Source organism: Balaenoptera physalus, assembly GCF_965194825.1.
Source record: "Balaenoptera physalus genome assembly, chromosome: X".
NCBI lineage: Eukaryota > Metazoa > Chordata > Mammalia > Artiodactyla > Balaenopteridae > Balaenoptera > Balaenoptera physalus.
The window spans coordinates 42,958,230-42,979,630 of record NC_138903.1 but is presented as its reverse complement, the minus strand read 5'-3'; the positions used below and the strand labels follow the sequence as shown (position 1 = coordinate 42,979,630).

The window sequence follows — 21,401 nt, the reverse complement described above, 5'->3', positions numbered from 1 at the left end:
AATGTTGGTGCGTGTAATGTTGTCCCAGAGGTCTCTGAGAGTGTCCTCAGTTCTTTTCATTCTTTTTTCTTTATTCTGCTGTTCAGTAGTTATTTCCACTCTTTTATCTTCCAGGTCACTTATCAGTTCTTCTGCCTCAGTTATTCTGCTATAGATTCCTTCTAGAGAAGTTTTATTTAATTTCATTTATTGTGTTGTTCATCATTGTTTGTTTTCTCTTTAGTTCTTCTAGATTCTTGTTAAACGTTTCTTATATTTTCTCCATTCTATTTCCAAGATTTTGGATCATCTTTACTATCATTACTCTGAATTCTTTTTCAGGTAGACTGCCTATTTCCTCATCATTTGTTTGGTCTGGTGGGTTTTTACCTTGCTCCTTCATCTGCTGTGTGTTTCTCTGTCTTTTCATTTTGTTTAACTTACTGTGTTTGGGGTCTCCTTTTCACAGGCTGCAGGTTCATAGTTCCCGTTGTTTTTGGTGTCTGCCCCCAGTGGCTAAGGTTGGTTCAGTGGGTTGTGTAGGCTTCCTGGTGGAGGGGACTGGTGCTTGTGTTCTGGTGGATGAGACTGGATCTTGTCTTTCTGGTGGGCAGGACCCTGTCCGGTGGTGTGTTTTGGCGTGTCTGTGACCTTATTATGATTTTAGACAGCCTCTCTGCTAATGGGTGGGGTTGTGTTCCTATCTTGCTAGTTGTTTGGCATAGGGTGTCCAGCACTGTAGCTTGCTGGTCGTTGAGTGGAGCTGGGAGGTCTCTGGTGGACCACTGTCCTGAACTTGGCTCTCCCACCTCAGAGGCACAGGACTGACACCCAGCCGGAGCACCAAGACCCTCTCAGCCAAATGGCTCAGAAGAAAAGGGAGAAAAAAAGAAAGAAAGAAAGAAAGAAATAAAATAAAATAAAGTTATTAAAATAAAAAATTTTTTAAAGTATTAAAAATTAAAAAGTAATAAAAAAAGAAAGAAGAGAGCAACCAAACCAAAAAACAAATCCATCAATGATAACAAGCGCTAAAAACTATAGTAAAAAAAAAAAAAAACAGACAGAACCCTAGGACAAATGGAAAAGCAAAGCCAGACAGCCAAAATCCCACAAAGAAGCATACACATACACACTCGCAAGGGAATTTTCACAAGGGAAAAAGGAAAAAAAAATATATCTTTTGGGAAGTCTGAGGTCTTCTGCCAGCGTTCAGTAGGTGTTCTGTAGGAGTTGTTCCACATGTAGATGTATTTCTGATGTATTTGTGGGGAGGAAAGTGATCTCCACGTCTTACTCCTCCACCATCTTGAAGGCCTCTCCCTCCTCTTATTCTTAAGTTGCATTTTATTCTCATACATTTGGCTTTACTTTATTTGGAAGTTATTAAGCCCTGGATTCCTAGGCTTGGTTTTAGAGGTGGCTTCACTTCTCACTTTACTTAACACTTAAATGTATATAAAATGTCTAACATAAATAGAACTTAACTTCTAACCCCCTGCTGTATTGGACAATATTTAGATCACCAGCACCAATATTCATTGTAAAAAATTTGCTCCTGCAATAAAAAGCTTCTCTACACCTTCCCTGATCCCACAGATTCAATGAACAGTACATAAATGGAGAGTCATCAGTCTAGAAAGAGCTGTGCAGGCAAGCTGGCATTCTCTTTGCCACTCAAAAAAATGCCTCCCAAAAGTCCAGTTTATTCCCAAATAAAAGGACATGTTCATATCCTCTTCCTCCATTCCTGCTTAGCATCTTCTTTTGTGCTATTTAAAAATGTATGTATGCTTCATCAAATAGTTTGAGTCTTTTATTTTGAAAATTAATCTGATCATATTGCTAGTGAGACTTTTTTCTGAACCTCTGAAGCAGACACCCTATGTGCTATTCATTTTGCTAATCATTTTAATAGACTTCTAATAGCAGCCAAAATAAATAAATGTTTAAAAAATAGAAACACAGAAGGGGCGGGCAGGTAGAGCCACATCCCAAAACAGAAAAGCTTTCAGCCATTGTGCGCGCCTCCCGCGGGTGCAGCCCTGCTCCAGGCTTTTTGCATAGACGCACGGGCAATTGAATACAAAAAGGGCAGGCCTCCTCCGCCCTCCTTCTCACCCCCCTTCCTGCCCTGGGTGTGGAGCTCGGGCCAGGTGTGGGCTTGGGTGGTTGGTTACCGCCTTTTGCACCAGCGGCGGCGAGGGGGGGGGGTGGTCGCTCTTTCTTTTTCTCTTAGAAGAGGTTTTAGCACAGGTTTCCTCGTTCTCACTTCCACCTCACCTCACCGCCTCCCGACCCTTCTCCCCCTCCCTAATTAAAAAAAAAAGAAAAAAAAAATAGAAACACAATGCATAGACAGTAAACTTTTAAATATTTGATTCCATTGTCCTTGCTTTCCAATTACAATCTATGTTACGTTGAATTCCTCTCAGCAGAACTTTTAAAAACCCTTCTGAAATAGAGCAAAATACTCATATTCTTGTCCCCCACAAATTTGATTAGTTAATATTGGTATTTTCTTTGTGCTTAGCATTTGGATAACGAAAATAAGATACAGGCTCTTATTTTCAGGGACTTTCAAAATTACTAGGGGCAGAAGCATCTGAGTGATGGGGGAACGGAAATGGAAAAGAGCAATAACTTTGGAGTAGGTAAGGGGAGTTTCATGGAATAGATGATAACCTGAAACAAAACGGAAGTGTCTATTGCCTAGATAGGCAAAGCACAAAATAATAAAGAGCCTAGATTCAGAGACAAACTTCATATTTGGTAGGCATTAAAGACAAGGTGAAAATCTGAGGAAAGCATGAATTAAGGAAACTGCACAGATACAACTTTAATTGGAAATAAATGGCCATGTTGTAGGTGGCACTGAGAGAAGAGCTATTGGTCATGTATTATATAACATGGAGTAATTGACACAGGAAACTATATTCAATATCCTGTGATAAACTATAACCGAAAAGAATATGAAAAAGAATATATATATGTATAACTGAATCACTGTGTTGTACAGCATAAATTAACACAACATTGTAAATCAACTATACTTCAATAAAATAAATTTTAAAAAATAAAAATAAAATCATTTGGACTGCAAAAAATTAATATTTAATATTAATAGCTTTACTTCATAAAGCTAATGGCAAAGATAAATGCAGTGTCTCAGGTAATGAAATCTATCAGTGGCATTTAAGATGAACTAGAAACAAGAATGGAATCTGCAAATCCCATTAGGAACAGAGTAATCCAAGCATAAGAAAATACAGACTTACTCTAGGTGATGATACTAGGAGTTAAGATGAGAGGATATCTAAATAGTATTCTTTTAAAAAGAAAAAAAAGGAATTGCAGAGTAATTAGTAGGAGAAGATAGCTAAGAGGGAAGAAACAAGAAACAGCAGAATCTGACAAAGTTTGGAATGTTGAAGATTCCTGATTTGGGCAATGATGATGCCAATTCCTCACATACTAAGTAAGGATGAATAAAGTAGAATATTCTGTGGGAATTGTCTAATATGTAGGTAAGTGTGGTACTAAAGCCCAGTTATAATATAGCAACTAGTGGTGCGAATATGGAAGTCATAAGAATACAAATAAAAAGCTTAAGTGTTCAGAATGGAAGACTCTTTTGAATTAATTACTACGGGAACAAATATCCAGAAGACAGTAAACAACATCCATAGCCAGTGGCATCTCAGTGGGGGAAAAAGGCTCAATGGAAAAGGAAGTGAGCAAATTAGGTACAAGTCAAGAATAGAAGAAAACTATATGGTTAGACAAGATAAAATAATAGAAACAAGAAATTCACAGGAGAGGAAACCCAAATGGATAACAGATATTAAAAAGGGGGAAAAACACCACAATACCACTTTACATCCATTAGATTGGCCACAAAATAAGAAATCTGGATAATGCCAAGTACTGGCATAGATGTGGTGAAATGGGCACACTTGTGTACAGCATGTATACTCCAATGATCAAGCAATACCATTCCTATATAAATATCCCCAAGGAGTAATCTCACAGGCTCATAAGATGATCTGCATAAGAAATTCTTCATTTATTGAGGTATAATTTCTATACAGTAAAGTGCAGATCTTAAAAGTAGAACTCATGAGTTTTTTCATATTATACCCCATGTAACCACCACCTAGATGAAAATATAAAATATTTTAATTATCCCAGGAAATTTCCTTGTGGTCCTTCCCAGTCAATTACTGACCTCCAGAGGTGACCACCATTCTGACCATGATGATACCTTTGGAAGAAGAGTAATTTTTTATTCTAATATAGTTCAATTTACTATCAAATGAGGTGGAAAATGTTTTTTGTTTTTGTTGTTCTCCAAAGGAACCTGTACGATACTGGTATTATTTCTTTAAACGACAGGAAGAATTCACCAATGAAGAGAGGTTTTAAATTCTAGGTTAAACTTCTTTAATAGATAGATAAAAAGACTACTAAAATTTTTCTCTTTCTGTTTGTGACATTTCTTATAACTTGTGTTTTTCTAGGACTGTATCCATTTCATCTCAGTTATCAAATTTGTTAGCATAAAGTTCATCATAATATCTTCTTAATATCCAGTGATACAATACCCCCTGGTCACCAGAACCAGGTGCTCCAGGGGTATCCTCTGTGTGGGCTGCATGTACTCACCTGTTGTGGTTGGGCCATGATTGCTGTGAGCATACTGGAGGGTGGAATGGCCCCCTGGAGCAGGACCCACTTTGGGGGGGCACTGGGGCCAGCTGAGGCTGCCCACTGGGTGGAGTGGGGTGGGTCCTTAGAGGAACACTGGGTGCATGGTGTTAGTGAGGCTAATGGAGAGTGGGAGAGTGACAGAAATGGTACCTGCCAGCACCAGGCCAGCTAGGTGGAAGGAGAGTAAAAAAAATGCACTAGCAATTCTGTCCCTAGAGAAAGTTCCACTAGATCCCTGCCCCTCTGGCACATGCTCTAAAATTAGTCAGTGAATCTCATTCTCGTATAACCCAGGCACTTTCAAGCTGCTGCCTCTGCAATGGGACTCAGAGAGAGTAAGTCTGTATGTGAGCCCTTCAAGAGTGGAGTCTTAGTTTCTGACAGCCCTCCAGCTTTCCCAGATGTAAGCCCCACTGGTTTTCAAAGCCAGATGTTGGGGGACTTGTCTTCCTAGTGCAGGTATCCTGGGCTGGGGAGTGCAACGTGGGGCTTGGACCCCTCACTTTTCAAGGGGGACCTCTGCAGTTATGATACCTTCTTGCTTGTGGGTCATCACACTGGGTGTGTGGGTTCTGAATAGACTGTGTCTCTGCCCCTCTTACATATCTCAATGTGGCCTTTTCTTTATATCCTTAGTTGTGGAAAACCTGTTCTGCTAGTCTTCATGTCATTCTCAGAGATAGTTAGTTGTTCTCTGTGTAGCTGTAATTTAAGTGTGTTTGTAGGAGGAGATGAGCTCAGGATTTTCCTACTCTACCATCTTGATCTAAAGCAATAAATTTCTATCTGGGTGGTACTTGAGCTTCATGCCACAAGTTCTGATGTGTCACATCTTCATTATCATTCTGCTCAAAATATTTTCTAATTCCACTGTGGATTTTTCTTTGACTTATGAGCTATGCGTATATATATATGCTGCTTACTTTCTAAACATTTGGATATGTTCTAATTGTCTCTCTGTTCAGAGTTTTGATTTATTTCAACAGTAACTAGAGAACATATAATGTATGATTTCAATCCTTTGAAATTTGTTGCAATTAGCTTTATGTCCCAAAATAGGGTCTATTTTGGTCAGTGTGCCACATGCACTTGAAAAGAATGTGTAATCTACAGTTGTGGGATGCAGTGACCTATGTGTGTCAGTTAGGTCATACTGGTTTATCGTGTTCAAATCCTCTACATCTTTACACATTCTTTTGTCTGTAAACAGACAAAAATCAATTACTGAGATAGGTATGTCAAAATCTCCAACTATGGTTGTGTATTTTATCTTTCCTTTTAGTATAATCCATATTTTCTTTATATATTTTGAGGCTATGTTATTAAGTGCATACAAATTTATATTTTTGTAATCCTGTTGAATTGAAATTTTATCAATTTCAGAGAAAGAGGGCACATTACAGAAGATACAACAGACATTAAAATGATAATACAGGAATATTATGAAACAACTTAATGTCAAATATTGACAACTTAGATAAAATGCACAAACTCCTTGAAAGAAAAATTATCAAAACAAGAAGAAATAGAAAATGTGAACATCCCTATATCTATTAAAGAAACTGAATTTGAAATTAAAGATAATCCCACAAAGAAAACTTCAGACCCAGATGAGTTCACTGGTAAATTTTATCATATATTTAAGGAAAAATTATAAAATTTAAAGCAATCTTATACAAAATCACCAAACAGAGGAGTGAACATTGAAAAATCTTAGCAAATATAGCAATTTTACACAAACTCTTCCAGAAGACAGAGCAGGCATGGAATTTTAACTCATTTTATGAGGTTAGCATTAACATGATACTGAAATCAAAGATGTTATAAGTGAAAAAAATCCCCCCAAACTAAAGATTAATATCTCTCAGAAACATAGAGATAAAAATCCTTACCAAATACTAGCAAACTGAATCAAGAAATACATGAAAGAAGATAATACATCATGATCAAGTAAGGTTTACCCTGGGAATGCAAGGTCAGTTTAACATCTGAAAATCAGTGAAATTCATCACATTACCAGAATAAAATGTTCATCTCAATAAATGCAGAAAAAGCATTTGGAATATCTCATATCCATTCATGTTAAAAACTCTTCAAACTAGGAATAAAAATAAATTGCCACAATTAATAAAGGGCATCTAAGGAAAACCACAGCTAATATACTTAACACTGAAAGACTGAAAGCCTTTGCCTTCAGATTGGGAACAAGATAAAATAAACATAAAGGGCATGCAGACTAAAAAGGAAATGATAAAAAGACATGATAATGGATACAGAAAATTTTAAGGAATTTACAAAAAGACTCACTAGAATTAATGAGTGAATTTATTAGCAAGGTCTCAGAATACAGGGTAAATGTACAAGGATCAACTGTAAGAGTTCCACTTCTAGTATGGAGAAGTAACCTCCTAAACAACAATTCTTCTACAGACAGTAACTGTAAGCTCTAGAAAAACAAAACAAAACATGTATTGGTAGAGTGAATAAAAGCAAGCAGATTTTGGAGAGAAGTCAGAAGTTAGAGGAAGTCTGAACAGAGATGTGAGTTGCTATCCACCTTAGGTGAGACAGCATCTCCGATTTGAGTATAACCTGGTTAACTGCCTACTATGAAAAAGCACAGAACAGTGTATAACATAACACTGATAATGTTCAAGATACAATCCAAAATTACTCAATATATGATGACCTAGAAAAATGTTCTTTTGGTCACTCTCCAGTGTCTTCAGTAGTTTTTAAAATATATTTTCAAGAATTAACAGTTTTGATCTGTTAGATGGGTTGGTCCAATAGAAACAATTCAGTCCTACTATGGCTCGTGTTAATTTTTGTATATGGTGTGAGGTTTGGGTCAAGGTTTTTTCCTTCCATTTGATACTAATATCCATTTGTTCAAGTGCAATTTGTTCAAAAGATGTTCCTTTCTCCCACTGAATTGTATTTGCACCTTTCTCAAAACTCAGTTGTCCATATATGTGTGGGTCTATTTTTGGACTCTCTTTTGTTCCATTTATATATCTGTTTGTCCTTATATCAATACTACACTGTCTGAATTACTATAGCTTTATAGTAAATCTGAACATTAGGTAGTGTAAATCTTTCATACTTTTTCTTCTTTCTCAAGATTGTGTTGGCTATTCTAGGTCCTTTGTTTATCCATATAAACTTTAAAATCTCCTCGTCAGTTTTTATCCCCTATAATTACAAATAATTGAACAAGTAGAATATAATTCCATAAAGCAACAGATCTCAACAACACACAACCAACTTTAAATCTATATATAGAGAGATTATATATACATATAATATTAGTACACAACACCCATCAACAGCTAAATATATTCTTTTCTCAGACCATGACAGAATTAAATTAGACAACATAAAGGAAATAGGCAAATTCCTTAAAAAATACAACTTACTATGTCTGACAAAAGATGAAACAGAAAATCTGAATAGCCCTATGTCTATTAAAGAAATTGAATTTGTTATTAAAACTTTCTCATCAAGAAAATTCCAGGCCCGATGGTTTCACTGGTGAATTCCATGAAACAGTAAAAAAAGAAGTAACAATCTTACACAAACTATTTCAGATAATAGAGAAGGGAAAACTTCACAACTCATTTTTTTTGTGGCCAGCATAACTCTAATACCGAAACCTGACAAAGATATTGCAAAAAAAGAGAAAACTACAAACCAATATCACTCATGAAAAATGCCAATATTTTTTTAAAAATTAGTAAACAGAATCCAACAATGCATTAATATAATAAGGGTAATAAATCAAAATCAACTAGTATTTATCTCAAAAATGCAAGGTCAATTTAACATTTGAAAATCAATCAATAAATTCACATATTAACAAAATAAAAGTGATCATATGATCACTCTAATAAGATGAAGAAAAAGCACTTGGCAAAATCCAACATGTAACCATGATAAGAGAAAACCTCTTCAATAAGCTAGGATTAGAAAGAACTTACATAACCTGATAAAGTGCAGCTTCAAAAAACCTACAGCTAACATCATACTTCATGGTACGAACTTTTTGCCCCAAATATCAGAACAAGGCAAGCATGCCCATGCTCAACACTTCTATTCAACATCGAACTAAAGGTCTTAGACTGTGAAATAAGGAAAGGAAAAGAAATAAAAATCATGAGATTGGAAAGGAAGAAGTAAAAGTGCCCTTAAAGTGATGATGATTACTTACATGAAAAACCCCAAGGAACCTACAAGAAAACTAATAGGTGGATTTAGAAATGCCTCAGGATACAAAGTCAACGTACAAAAATAAATCACTAGCAATTTATACGAGCAATGAACATCCTGAAAATAAAAAAAAAAACAATGCCATTTATAATAGTATCAAAAAACATTAAATACTTAGGGATAAATTTAATGGAGGATACATAAAACTTCTAAACAGAAAGCTATAAAACACTGCTGAAAGAAGTCAAAGATCTAAATAGATGTAGAAAGTTGCCATATTCATGGATTAGAAGGCTCAATATTATTAAGATGTCAGTTCTCCTAAAATTGATCTACAGAATTAATGCCAAAATCCCAGCAAGTTTTTTCAAAAAAATTACAAACTGATTATAAAATTTATATGGAAATGCAAATGACCTAGAAGAGCCAAAGTAGTTTTTTTAAAAAGCCAAGCTGGAGAACTTACCCTACCTGACTTCAAGACTCATTATAAAAGCTACAGTAATTACGTATGGGTCTGGCAAAAGGACAGTGTATTAACTATATTTTCTTATTTTCTGTATTCTTGATGCTCTGGCATCTGATGCCTTGCTGATCCTGAAGAGACTGCCCCTCCCAGGGCTAGTTATTTCCTAGAGGCAGTAAATGACTTCCCTGTAACGATACCTTTCATATGCAAACCAACCAATCCAGAGCCCATATCCACCAATTATCTCCTTCATCACGATCTCACAGGTTGAGCCACTAGCCCCATGCCCAAATCACCTCAGGGCTGGGTACCAGGCAACTAAGGACAGTCCCTACACCCCAGAGCCTGCTGAAATTACTCAAACTAGCTAATTCTAAACCTCCCCAGCCTGATTACTCTGGCTCACCCATTATTTCCATGAAAATCACAATGAAGTCTCTTGCCCATGCTTCCTCCTCACAACTTCTACCTCCTGATTGACCCTGGTGCTCCCTGGTGTGACCCTATGTGGTGTGGCATGCCTCCTCCTCTTGAGAACTGTGAGTTACAAACTATTTTCACTGGCAGTTGTCTCTGGATCTGTTGACCTCACCATACCTAAATAATAATAAAACCTTCACTTTAAAACAGAAAGACATATAGATCAATTGAACAGAATAGAGAATCCAGAAATAGGTTCACATATATGAAATCAATTGATCTTAATAAATGTGCCTAGGAAATTCAGTGGGAAAAAAGTCTCTTCAACAAATGGTTCTAGAACAACTGAATATCATATTGAAAAAAATGAACAACAATCCTTACATTAAACACACAAAATGGATCATAGACCTAAACCGAAAAAGCTAAAATAATAAAACTTATAGAAGAAAATATGAGAAAATCTTTGTGACCTTGTAGTAGGCAAAGATTTCTTAAACAGATCACAAAAAGTACTAAAAGTTTGAAAAAGATGATAAATTAGACTCCATCAAAATTAAAACATTTGCCTTTTGATAGGCACCAGTAAGAAAATAAAATTGCAAGGCACAAACGGACTCACAGACTTTGAGAATGAACTTATGGTTACCAGTGTGGGGAAGGGTGGAGGGAAGGGATAGTTAGGGAGTTTGGGATTGACATGTATACGCTGCTATATTTAAAAAGGATAACCAACAGGGACCTACTGTATAGCACAGGGAACTCTGCTCAATGTTATGTGGCAGCCTAGATGGGAGGCGAGGCTGGGGGAGAATGGATACATGTGTATGTGTGGCTGAATCGCTTTGCTGTGCACCTGAAACTATCACAGCATTGTTAATCGGCTATACTCCAATATAAAATAAAAGTTAAAAAAATATTTTAAAAAATTGCAAGGCACAGATTGGAACAAAATATCAGTGATACATATATCTGGCTTAGGAGCTGTATCAAGCAAATATAAACAACTCTTAAAACTCAATAAAAAGAAGACAAACAACCCAATAAAAAATGGGAAAGATATCTGAATAGACAACTCACAAAAAAATGTACAAATGGTCAATAACACATGAAAAGATACTTAACATCATTACTCATCAGAGGAATGCAACTTAAAATCATAATGATATACCATTACACATCCACTATAATAGCAAAGATTAAAGAGACTGATGATAGCAAGTGTTGGTGAGGATTTGGAGCAACAGAAATTCTCATGTATTGCTGTTAGGAATGTAAAATAATACAGCCACTTTGGAAGACAGTTTGGCAATTATAAGAAATTATAAGAAAGGTAAGTAAACACTGATTATATTATACCAGCAACTCCACTCCTAGGTATTTACCCAAGAGAAATGTAAACATATGTTCACACAAAGACATACCAGAATGTTCACTGCAGCTTTATTCATAATAACCAAACAATGACCACCTGTCATCAACAGGTATAGAGATAAACAAATTACAGTATAGTCATACCACGGAATAGTATTCATTATTTAAAAGGAACAAACTAGTGATACACTCAATAACATGAATGAATTGCAAAATCATTATGCTGAACAAATAAAGTCAGACCCAAAAGGGTATATACAGTATGATTCCATTTATATGAAACCCTAATAAAGACAAATCTAATCTATAATAACAAAAAGCATGCCAGTGGTTGCCTGGGGCCAAAGTGGTGTTGAGTATTAACTTCAAGGGGCATGAAAGTGCATTCTGTGTGATGGAATGTAATATGTCATGATTGGGCTGGTGGTTATATCAGTGTGTACCTTTGTCAAAACTCAGCAAACTGTACTCTTAAAATGGATACATTTTATGGTATGTAAATTATACCTTAATAAGGCTGATTTTAAAAGAAAAAAAATGCTAGGTGACAGTGACCATAAAGTCAGAAGATGGGAGAGAGGCGTGAGATAGAGAAGGTGGAGAGAAGTGAGGAATCTAAAGGCAACATCTACAAAGAGAAAAGAAGGTGAGGCTGGTTGTAGATGACAGTTTATTGGTATCTTAGAGTGAGAAGATGAAAATGAGATGGAGAAGAAGGTGAAAGGGCACCAGGGAGAACAGGAGTGAGGCAACCAACTGATCTTCAAAGATGGCAAATCCATTAAAACCTGAATGTATATGATAAGGATCTAAGACCCTGGGAGTGGGGTTTCGGTACTAAAGCATAAAAATGTGATGGAAGGAGAGAATAGCCAAGAAAACCAGATCCATACTGAGGAAGCCTGTCATATGATCGAGACTATACATATTGCAGCAATTCTCCTGGAGGAAAGCCAAGCCAAGAAGACAGTTGATAACAGTAAGGGAAATAAAGGGAGAGAGCAATTTGGTACCAGAGAGGCCAATGTTATCTATTTTCAAGAAGTTTCTAAAGTTTTGTACCTTCAGTGGGAAGCAGCTGCATAGCACAGGGAGATCAGCTCGGTGCTTTGTGACCACCTAGAGGGGTGGGATAGGGAGGGTGGGAGGGAGGGAGACGCAAGAGGGAAGAGATATGGGGATACATGTATATGTATAGCTGATTCACTTTGTTGTAGAGCAGAAACTAACACACCATTGTAAAGCAATTATACTCCAATAAAGATGTTAAAAAAAAAAAAAGGGTAGTGATCATAGCCTTTTAAAAGTATCAGCCTCAAGTATTTCCATGTCCGGATCACACTCGCTCACCTGAGCAGCTCTGATGTGGGGTTTCCTCCTCCAACGTCCAAGGCTCCTCTCCTTGCTCCAACTTGAAGATGACCTCTGGCTTGGGAATTTCACACCCTGTTAACAGGAAATGATAGAAAATGGGGTCCAGCTAATTGCTTTCCATTTGTTCTTTGGAAAAGTGACCACATTTCATTGGGAAAAGAGTAATAAGTGCAAAGGTGCAAAGGGACTGAAGAATCTCAGACCAATCAAGGATGACACCATCACACACTTCAGATGCCCCAGAGCACTCAGCAGCTGAGGATGGAAGCGGCCTCTCTGAGGTACTGTGTTAGTTCCCTAGGGCTGCTCTAACAAAGTACCGAAAACTGGGTGGCTTAAAACAATAGGAAGGTATTGTCTCATATTTCTGGAGGCTAGAAATCTGAAATCAAGGTGTTAGCAGGGTCATGTTCTCTCTGGCAGATATAGGGGAGAATCCTTCCTTGCATCTTCTAGCACTTGTGCTTGACAAAAATCTTTAGCATTCCTTGGCTTGTAAACACATTTTACTCCAGTCCCATGGCTGTCTTCTCCCTGTGCGTCTCTTCTCATTGTCTTCCCCCTATGCGTGCCTATTTTGGTGCCCAAATTTCCCTTTTTTGTAAGGATACCACTCAATTAGGGCCCACACCAATGACCTCATCTTAACTTGATCCCCTCTGTAAAGATTACTACTTGCAAATAAGGGCACATTCTGAGGTACTGAGGGTTAAGATTTCGACATATCTTTTTTTTGAGGGGACACAATTCAACCCATAAGAGCCGGCCCTCTGATGCCCCAAAATTCATGTCCTTCCCATGTGCAAAATACACTGACCCCATCCCAGTATCCCCCAAAGTCTTAATCATCCCAGCATCAACTCTTACGTCTAAAATCTCATCTAAACATCAACTCAAAGTCTCAAATCACATCATCTAAATCATCCAAATCTTACAGATGAGACTTGAGTATGAGTCATTCTGGGACAACATTCCTCTCCATGCAAACCTGTGGAAACAGATGAGTTATCTGCTTCCAAAATACAGTGGTGGGATGGGCAGAGGATAGATACTCCCATTCCAAAAGGGAGAAATTAGAATTTAAAAAGGGATGGGAGGTCTCAAGCAAGTCTGAAACCTAGCAGGGCAAATTCCATTAGATTTTTTTTAAATTATTTATTTATTTATGGCTGTGTGGGGTCTTCGTTTCTGTGCGAGGGCTTTCTCTAGTTGTGGCAAGTGGGGGCCACTCTTCATCACGGTGCACGGGCCTCTCATTATCGCGGTCTCTCTTGTTGCGGAGCACAGGCTCCAGACGCGCAGGCTCAGTAATTGTGGCTCACGGGCCTAGTTGCTCCGCGGCATGTGGGATCTTCCCAGACCAGGGCTCGAACCCGTGTCCCCTGCATTGGCAGGCAGACTCTCAACCACTGCGCCACCAGGGAAGCCCCCCATTAGATTTTAAGGCTTCACAATAATTCTCATTGGTACAACACTCTGTCCTCCAAGCCCACCAGGGTAGTAGCCCCACCCACTCAGCCCCGGGCCAGGAGTGGCACCACTTACTATTATCACTAGTGACCCATTAGCAAAAATTTTGCTTCCTGTACCGGCAACCTTATGCTCTGCTGTTCTACACGTTTTAGTTCCAAAGGGAGGAACACTTCCACCGAGAGACACAACAATGATTCCATTGAACTGGAAGTTAAGTCTGCCACCTGGACATCTTGGTCTTTTCACGCCTCTGAATCAACAGGAAAAGAAGGGAGTTACTGTGCTGGCTGGGGTGGTTGATCTTGACTACCAAGGGGAAATTGGACTGCTATATCATGATGGAGGTAAAGAGCATGTCTAGAATACAGGAGACCCCATAAGGCATACTATCATGCCCTGTGATTAAAGTCAATGGAAAACTACAACAATTCAACTCAGGCAGGACTACTAATGGGCCAGACCCTTCAGGAATAAAGTTTTGGGTCATCCCACTTGGTAAAAAACCACAACCAGCTGAGGTGCTTGCTGAGAGCAAAGGGAACAAAGAACGGGTAGTGGAAAAAGGAATTCTGCTTCAGGACTGCGACATAAGAAATCTGCCTAGTTTGCAGTCCGTGGCCTGCCCTGTGGATTTCAGACTCAAAAGTTCGACATCAACTCACCTGAATTTCCAGCCTGCTGGCCTGCCCTTCAGACTTGCCAGTCCCCACAACTGGGTGAGCTGGTTCCTTAAAATAAATCTCTCCCCCCTACTCTGTATTTATGTACACACATGCACATGCGCGTATGTGTATACTCTCTATATGTATATACCCATATCCTATTGGTTCTATTTCTCTGCAGAACCATAATACAGAGTTTGGTACTGAGAGTGGCTCTAGAGGAACAGAATCTCAAGGATGAGTTTTCTGAATTAGTTATGGGATTTCTGGAATTGGTTCCTTATTCTGATTAGATTCAAAAGCACTAATGACTCTATTTCAGTAGTAAGGAGGGCACTAATAGTCCCTGGTGTGACATGGCAATAGAGATATGCAAAATATCAACACTGGATACTCCTAATCAAATGCTTATAAGAAGTGAGGTTCTGGATAACCTTGTATTTGATACCTTGGAAATTTCTGTCAAACTTCCAAGTATAGTAAGATTGCCTGATTGCTCCTAATTGCGCTGGATGAAGTGGGGAAAGAAAAGGATGAGCTCAGGGATTTGATTTCCCAGATCATGCATCGCATAAGTGACCTGAAAATTTCTCTGTCTGTCCTGAAAGTAACCCTTAGCTCCTGTAGCTGCAGAGCTGAGACGGCTGAAAACCAAACCCAGAGTCTCATCCTGTGAGTGGCTAAATTACAACACAAATTGAATTCCCAACCTCACAGAGTGTCTGCTGTTAAAGGAGAGCATTGATGAGGAAGGAAAGGGATCCTGAAAACTGGAATGGAGACATATGAGGACACTGAACTTCTAAATTCAGATGAGTCTTTGCCAGTAGAAGCAGCCCTTTTACCCTCAACTGAGAACTTTAACTCTCCTCTGCCAGAGGAGCCTGCAGTGGGCTCCCCTGAGGGACTTGCCTTGTAAGGTACTGCTGGTTCCCCTCAGGACCTATGCCTACCACCCTTCTTTGCTTCCAGACCTATAACTAGACTTAAGTCTCATCAAGGCCCAAGGGTGAGGTACACAGTGTGACCCATGAGGAGGTGTGAGATACTCCAAAAGAACTGCATGATTTGTCCAATTTATACGGACAGAAATCTGGGGAATATGTGTGGAAATGGATATTAAGAGTGTGGGATAACAGAAAGAACATAAAGTTGGATCAGGCCAAAATTATTGACATGTGTACACTAAGCAGATTCTGAATGTAATGTTGCCACTTGAGGGGTTAGGAAGGGCTGAAGCAGTGTGTTTGGCTGGTTGGTTGAAACATGGACCAAAACATGGCCCACACTAAATGCAGCTGAAATGCCAGGACTACTTTGGTGTACTACAGAGGAAGGCATACAAAGGCTTAGGGAGATTGGAATGTTAGAGTGGATTTATCGTGGAAGGTTTGCTCACGCCGGGAGGGTCCAGAGACACATCTGTGATGATGACTGTGACTAATAAATTTGTGAAGGGGCCCCGGGTAATCTGTGATTGCTCTTTGCTGTAGGTCAGAAATTTCAGTGGGAACTTCTGCCAGTGAACTGGGCAACCTAAATGCAATGGGAGTAATTGGATCCTGGGGTGGCAGGGGCCAAACGGAGGCACTGAGTTGTCAAATGCAAGGTGGATGCGGTTACCACAGGGTCAAAGCAGTCATCAGAAAAGTCCGGGGGCTTCCCTGGTGGCGCAGTGGTTAAGAATCCGCCTGCCAATGCAGGGGACACGGGTTCAAGCCCTGGTCCGGGAAGATCCCACATGCTGTGGAACAACTAAGCCCGTGCACCACAACTACTGAGCCTGCGCTCTAGAGCCCACGAGCCACAACTATTGAAGCCCGCGTGCCTAGAGCCTGTGCTGCGCAACAAGAGACGTCACCGCAATGGGAAGCCCGCGCACCGCAATGGAGAGGAATCCCCTCTCACTGCAACTAGAGAAAGCCCGCGTGCAGCAGCGAGGATCCAACGCAGCCAAAAATAAATAAATTAAAAATAAATAATTAAAAAAAAAGTCCGATTCACACATAAGAGTAGAAATTTTTATAATACTGTTTTGATTCATTCTCCTACTCATTAGACTTCAGACATCTTTCAAAACAAACCTTTATCTTAGTGTTCCATTATTTAAGAGATAACCTTCTTTCAAGGCAGCAGAGTTAGGACAGTCTAAGAAAAGCAGGACAAAAACAGTATATGAACATTTCACAAAGAACAGTTTTCAGATATTTAAGAAACTATGCTACATACTCATATATTTATGTGTTATATGTCTATACCTCTCTATCCTTCTCTCTAACACTATATGAGAATAGGGGGACTAGCATTAAATGTAACATCTGTTACAGAGTGGCTCACCTGCTCACAGACAGACATATCAACAAATTAAGAGCAAGGAAAGGGGAAATAAAAGAATACTGAGTATTCATTATGTACCAGACACTGCCCTAGGCACTTTAGATAAATTCATTCATTTCATCTTCAAAATAACTCTCCTCTTAGTCCCTTTAGATAAGGAAACTGAGGCTCAGAGAGGTAAAATTCCAAAATCACATAGCTAGTAAGAGGCTTAGTTATTCATTCAACAAGTGGCCGGGTGGAGATTTAAACTTCTTTCTCATATACCATACTACTGTCAAATAGGAAAAAATGCATACATGTCTTTAATATACATTAGAAATAAACCAAACTTTCTGCGTTGCAAAAAAAAAAACAAAAACAAAAAGAAACAGTCCAATTCACAGAGATCTATGGGGTTGGCTAGTTGATCCTGACATCCCTAGAAAAGAAATAGGTGGGCAATCTACTAAATTCTTACTTGATCTGTCTAAGGAGAAGAGTCCTAGGTCAAGTGAACAGAAGTCTAACTTGAAACATCAAAACACAGAGTCCTGGCTCCTCAATCAATTCTCAGACTTGAGCCAGTTTACACACCCGGAATGAACACTTTTGAAAGAAGGGGAGGCCGGGTCCCTGAAGGAAGGAACCCATGACACTGCCAAAAATTTATACTACTAACCTTTCTCCCAACCTTCCCTAAAGGGACCTATATCCCTTTACAGAGTACCTGTGCATTGGGGAAAAAAACAGTGAGGCTTACCAGACATCACTGGACCCTGGCACTGAACTGACACTAATTCCAAAAGACCCAAAACATCACTGTGGCCCACCAGACAGCGTAGGGGCTTATAAAAGTGAAGTGATCAATGGAGTTTTTGCTCAGGTCCATCACACACAGTGGGCTCAGTGGATCCCCAAACCCATCTTGTGGTTACTTCTCTGGTCCAGGAATGCATAACTGGAATACACATACTCAGCAACTGGCAATATCCCCATATTGGTTTCCTGACCTATGGAGTGAGGCCTTTTATGGTGGGAAATGCCAAGTGGAAGCCACTAGAACTGCCTCTACCTCGGAAAATGGTAAACCAAAAGCAGTACCGCATTCCTGAGGGACTGCAGAGATTAGTGCCACCATCAAAGCCCTGAAGGATGCAGGGTGGTGGTTGCACTACATCCCTATTCACCGTGCCTATTTGGCCTGTGCAGAAGACAGTGGATTATCATAAACTCTACCTGGTAGTGACTCCAACAGCAGCTGCTGTACCAGATACGGTTTTGTTGCTTGAGCAAATGAACGCACTCCTTGATACCGGGTATGTAGCTATTTATCTGGCAAATGCTTTTTTTAAAAACAATACCTGTTAGTCAAGACCAGCAGAAGCCGTTTTCTCTCCGTTAGCAAGGCCAGCTATACACCTCCACTGTCCTACCTCAGAGGCAGATCAACTCTCCAGTCCTATGTCATAATTTAGTCTGCAGGGATCTTGATCAACTTTCCCTTCCACAGGACATCACATCGGTCGATTACATGGGTGATACTATGCTCATTAGACCTAGTGAACAAGGAGGAGCAACTACTCTAGACTTATGGATAAGACATTTGTGTGTCAGAAGGTGGGAAAAAAATTTAGGGGCCTTCTATCGCAGTGAAATTTCTAGGGGTCCAGTGGTGTGGGCCATGTTGAGATATCCCTTCCAAGGTCTTGAAGAGTAAGTTTTTGTGTCTGGCTCTTCCATAAACAAAAGGAGGGACAACACCTGCCTCCCAGTGCTGCTCGTAAGGGGCCCAAGTCCTTATGATGGAGGCCCAGCCTGTGGATGGTGTGAGGCCAGGAGCTGCCCTTGGAGCACTGAGGCTGGGTCCTCCCAGAGTCCTGTTGCTTGAGAATGTGCCCAAAGTGGGCAGTAAACTCCGTCTTAGGCTAAATACTGGCTCAAAACTGATAGTCAACAAGTACCATAAGGGACAGGTGAAGAGAGAGTTCAAGAGAGCATGTTAAGAGGTGTGACCTCAGATCAGATGTGGCAACCTCACACCTGGGTGGTGGCCCTGCCCTCTTAGCTCTGGAACCAATTAGGTGGCTCACCTTCTGGAAACAAAGAGGTGACAGCCAGTCGCCCTGCATCTTCCCAGTCTGTGCCCTCTGGGCCTGTGATGGCAGTGACAGCCCTGCTGGCTTCTGAACCATTTTGGGGGTCATTCATCCCTTTTCTTGAAGGGTGTTCACAGCCAAATAGCTTTACTGGCCTGTTTCCTGTCTGTAGAATCCCAGAACCCCAGTCTTCCTGCCTTTTTCCCTGCCTCCATCCTCTTCAGCCCAAGCTGGCAGCGTTTCTCCTGAGATGGTTGATTGGATCCACAAATCATATACCTAATCTTTTTAGCAACTGGTTGTCCAGCCACACCCTTGGTGCTCTTTCCAGAGTACACCTTCTTATATTTTGCAGTATGGATAGGCTGAGAATTTTCCAAATCTTCATATTCTAGTTCCTTTTTACTAACAATTCCTCCTTCAATTTCTCTCTTTCCTCTAGCATTTTACTGTAAGTATGAAGCAGAAACCAAGCCTTGCCTTTAACACTTTGCTTAGAAATCTCCTCAGCTAAATATCCAAATTCATCATTCACGACTTCTGTTTTCTACCCAAGAGAACACAATTCAGCCAAATTCTCTGCCACTTTATAATAAGAATCACCTTTCCACCAGTTTCCAATTATATGTTCCTCACTTCCATCTGAGACCTCACCAAAAACACCTTTAACACTCCTATTTCTACCAACAGTTTCTCTGAGGCAATCTAGACGTTTTCTATCAAGAACCTGAAAATCTTTCCAGCCTCTACCCATTGCCCAATTCCAAAGCCACCTCCATAGTTTTTGTAGGTATTTGTTACAGCAGCACCCCACTTCCCAGTACAGAAAGCTGTGCTAGTTTCCTAGGGCTGTTGTAACAAAGTACCACTAACTGGGTGGCTCAGAACAACAGAAATTTATTGTCTTGAAGTTCTGGAGGCCAGAAGTCTAAAATCAAGGTGTAAGCAGGGCCATGCTCTTTTTGAAGGTGCTAGCGAGGGAACTGTTCCATGCCTCACTCCTGGCTTCTCTGGCCTCAGGCACTTCTTGTCCTATAGATGCCTCACTCCAGTCACATGGTCATCTTTTCCTTGTATGTCTTCACATTGCCTTCCCTCTGTGTTTCTGTGTCTCTGTGTCTAGACGTCCCTTTTCTATAAGGATGCCAGTCATATTGGATTAGGGCCCATCTAATGACCCTGTTTTTGCTTGATTACTTCTGGAAAGACCCTATTTCTAAATAAGGTCACATTCAGAAGTAGTGGGGGTTAGGACTTCAACATAGTTTCTTTGGGGGGGGGACACAATTTTTCCCATAACAAGGTCCTTGTAGGTTCACAGAGTGGCTCTGCTTACCCAGTGAGAGGAGGTGGCTATAGTTCTCCAGCATCACGTCCTGGTACAGGCGCCTTTGAGTAGAATCCAGCTGCTGCCACTCTTCCCTGCTGAAGTCCACAGTCACGTCCTCAAAGGACACTGACACCTGTAACAACACAATCCCGTTCAGGGTGACATGGTCAGCATGGGGGGATAGGGAAGAGACAGATAGAAAATTGTTTTTAGTAATTTTTACCATAATATCCCATAGGGTATGCCTATTAAATACCTACTTATACATAATGTACAGAATACAAATATCTAATTGGAAATTTCTGCTATTCATTGTGTACAACACTCAGTCTTTCATTTTTTTAATTAGTTAATTAATTAATTAATTTATGGCTGTGTTGGGTCTTCGTTTCTGTGCGAGGGCTTTCTCTAGTTGCGGCAAGTGGGGGCCACTCTTCATCGCGGTGCGTGGGCCTCTCATTATCGCGGCCTCTCTTGTTGCGGAGCACAGGCTCCAGACGCGCAGGCTCAGCAATTGTGGCACACGGGCTTAGTCGCTCCACGGCATGTGGGATCCTCCCAGACCAGGGCTCGAACCCGTGTCCCCTGCATTGGCAGGCAGACTCTCAACCACTGCGCCACCAGGGAAGCCCATCAGTCTTTCATTTTTAAAAATAATATTTCGGTACAGGATTTGAACTTGATCCTATTTTGTTGCTCATTTTAATGGGAATTTGCGTTTTATAACTTTTAGAAGGAAGCATGTGCATTTTTTTCCGACTTTACATAGCTCCCTCTACTGCTGCTTTCATTTAGTCTTCAAAAATATAGCCATTTTCTCTTGATGCCTTTTTTTTTTTGGCCAATTTTAATTTAATTCCATAGTGGTCAGAAAACATACTCTGTATGATTTCAACATATGTTCTATCCAGAAGAACGTTTCATGTGTCCCTGGAAAGGAATGCATATTCAGCTACTGGTGGGTGCAGTGTTCTATAATATATAAA

At 39.9% G+C, this 21,401-nt stretch overlaps 1 protein-coding gene and 1 long non-coding RNA gene across 10 annotated transcripts in view; one reads left to right on the top strand and one right to left on the bottom strand.

Moving 5' to 3' along the window:
* The window catches only part of ZNF81 (zinc finger protein 81), a 72,468-nt gene that overhangs the window by 9,574 nt on the left and 41,493 nt on the right, over nucleotides 1-21,401 (bottom strand). For 6 of the 9 annotated variants that reach the window (XM_082446483.1, XM_082446485.1, XM_082446481.1 and 3 more), the window contains 2 exons: nucleotides 20,422-20,548; nucleotides 12,512-12,607 (listed from right to left, as the gene is read on the bottom strand). In XM_082446483.1, the coding sequence (XP_082302609.1) occupies nucleotides 12,512-12,607; nucleotides 20,422-20,548 (223 nt within the window). Of the gene's footprint in view, nucleotides 1-788; nucleotides 830-6,706; nucleotides 6,788-12,511; nucleotides 12,608-16,754; nucleotides 16,819-20,421; nucleotides 20,549-21,401 lie in introns of those variants that run through there. The other 3 variants (XM_082446487.1, XM_082446489.1, XM_082446488.1) reach the window with 3 other exon arrangements.
* Nucleotides 841-3,046, top strand: LOC309652662. Its single transcript, XR_014258864.1, has 2 exons — nucleotides 841-1,926; nucleotides 2,310-3,046. It is a non-coding gene; the product is annotated as an uncharacterized lncRNA (long non-coding RNA).